This window comes from Buceros rhinoceros, unplaced genomic scaffold (assembly GCF_000710305.1).
Source record: "Buceros rhinoceros silvestris isolate BGI_N320 unplaced genomic scaffold, ASM71030v1 scaffold15894, whole genome shotgun sequence".
In the NCBI taxonomy this organism is placed as follows: Eukaryota; Metazoa; Chordata; class Aves; order Bucerotiformes; family Bucerotidae; genus Buceros; species Buceros rhinoceros.
The window spans coordinates 14,495-15,931 of record NW_010406610.1 but is presented as its reverse complement, the minus strand read 5'-3'; the positions used below and the strand labels follow the sequence as shown (position 1 = coordinate 15,931).

The following is a 1,437-nucleotide window of genomic DNA, read 5'->3' as shown; positions in this document are numbered from 1 at the left end:
GGGATGCTTTGCCGCAGCCTGTTTGGCAGCGGGGGGCGGCCGCGCCCTCTGGTGGGTCCCAGCCAAAACAATCGTTCTCCAGCACCTCCTCGAGTACCTGCCCCGCAGTTCCTGCGTGTGCCTGCGACGTGCGTGCCGGCGGCTGCAGTCCTGCAGCTCTGCCTTCTGAGAGAGATTATTCTACCTTGTGGCACTAAGCTTTTATTCAGATTTCGCACAAATACACGGGGAAAAACCTGCCTCCAGTCAGGGTAACACTTGCTGATTTTCAGGGGTGAGTTGTTTGATGTATTTTTCATAGCTTAAGTTGGCAATAAACTGAGTAAGAGGCTTGTACTGGGAGCCCTTGTGTGCAACAGGTTTCTGTGCTACTGTCCTGAACACGGTATTTCCTAACACATTGGAAATTTTTCTTTTTCTTGACAGGCAACTGAGATGTTGGTTCATAATGCCCAGAATCTCATGCAGTCTGTGAAGGAAACAGTGAGAGAAGCTGAAGCAGCATCTATTAAGATAAGAACAGATGCTGGATTCACTCTTCGCTGGGTCAGAAAGACCCCATGGTATCAGTAAACACTTGCCACACGAGTATTGTTTTCTGTGACGTAAAAGGCCTTTTTCTTGAAACAGAAGAGATGTTTTAACAGCAAGAGGTGCTGTATAGGTGAGCCTAAGATCAGTTTATGCTAATGCCCCATTCTAAGGGTATGAATTACAAGAGAATGCATTTCAAATGTCTTCAGAACGCATTTGAGATTGAACACCTTCGTGGCTTCCGTCAGTAGACAGATCTTATCCTTTTTCTTTTGTTTTGCTTTTGAAGGTTCTCTTCATGAATTCTGTACTTCCAGAAGCACATTTCATTAATGCACTGTATATTTCTGTAGTTTCCATGGGATGTTAAAAAACATGGACCTCACTTTAAGCTTGTGTTGAGAGTCTAGGACACTGTTGGTTACTTGGCAGGTTTTTAGGAACAATCATTGATGCAGAAACAATTTTTTCAACAGGATTTTAGCTGGCTGTTCTTAAACTACGCAGAAATGATGAAGGTGTGGCGTTTGTAGTTAAAGAGGAGGGAGGGGGAGCAGCAGAACAGGTGTGAATGGAGGATTAAAATTCCATGTCCGAAATGATATTTTTTTGCTTTGGATTTTTGCCTGGCAACAGTACTTCAACAAAAACTGGAGCTGCCTTTGACGCCCTCCTGTCACCCCGTAGGAAGGCATTCCAGAACTCTTGTACTGTACCGAAAGGCTTTGCAGTGGATGTTAGTGGCACACTGCTGACAGCTTATTCTTGCAGCTGGAGACCTTAAATCGTGCCTTCCTTTCCTTCTTGCTCAATTCAGAAACAAACTGAGCTGAAAAATCCTGCTTCTCTTTAGCTAGCTGCAAGCCCCGGACCAGAAAATGCCACCTGCTGGCTCTCCTTTGG

At 45.2% G+C, this 1,437-nt stretch overlaps 1 protein-coding gene across 1 annotated transcript in view; it reads left to right on the top strand.

Annotated features, from left to right (window-relative positions):
- The window catches only part of VCL (vinculin), a 12,869-nt gene extending 11,708 nt beyond the window's left edge, over positions 1 to 1,161 (top strand). Inside the window, exon 10 of the mRNA XM_010134185.1 lies at positions 427 to 1,161. Coding sequence (XP_010132487.1) covers positions 427 to 573 — 147 coding nt within the window. The 3' untranslated portion in view covers positions 574 to 1,161. The remainder of the gene's footprint in view (positions 1 to 426) is intronic.
- The last annotated feature ends 276 nt before the right edge of the window (positions 1,162 to 1,437 follow it).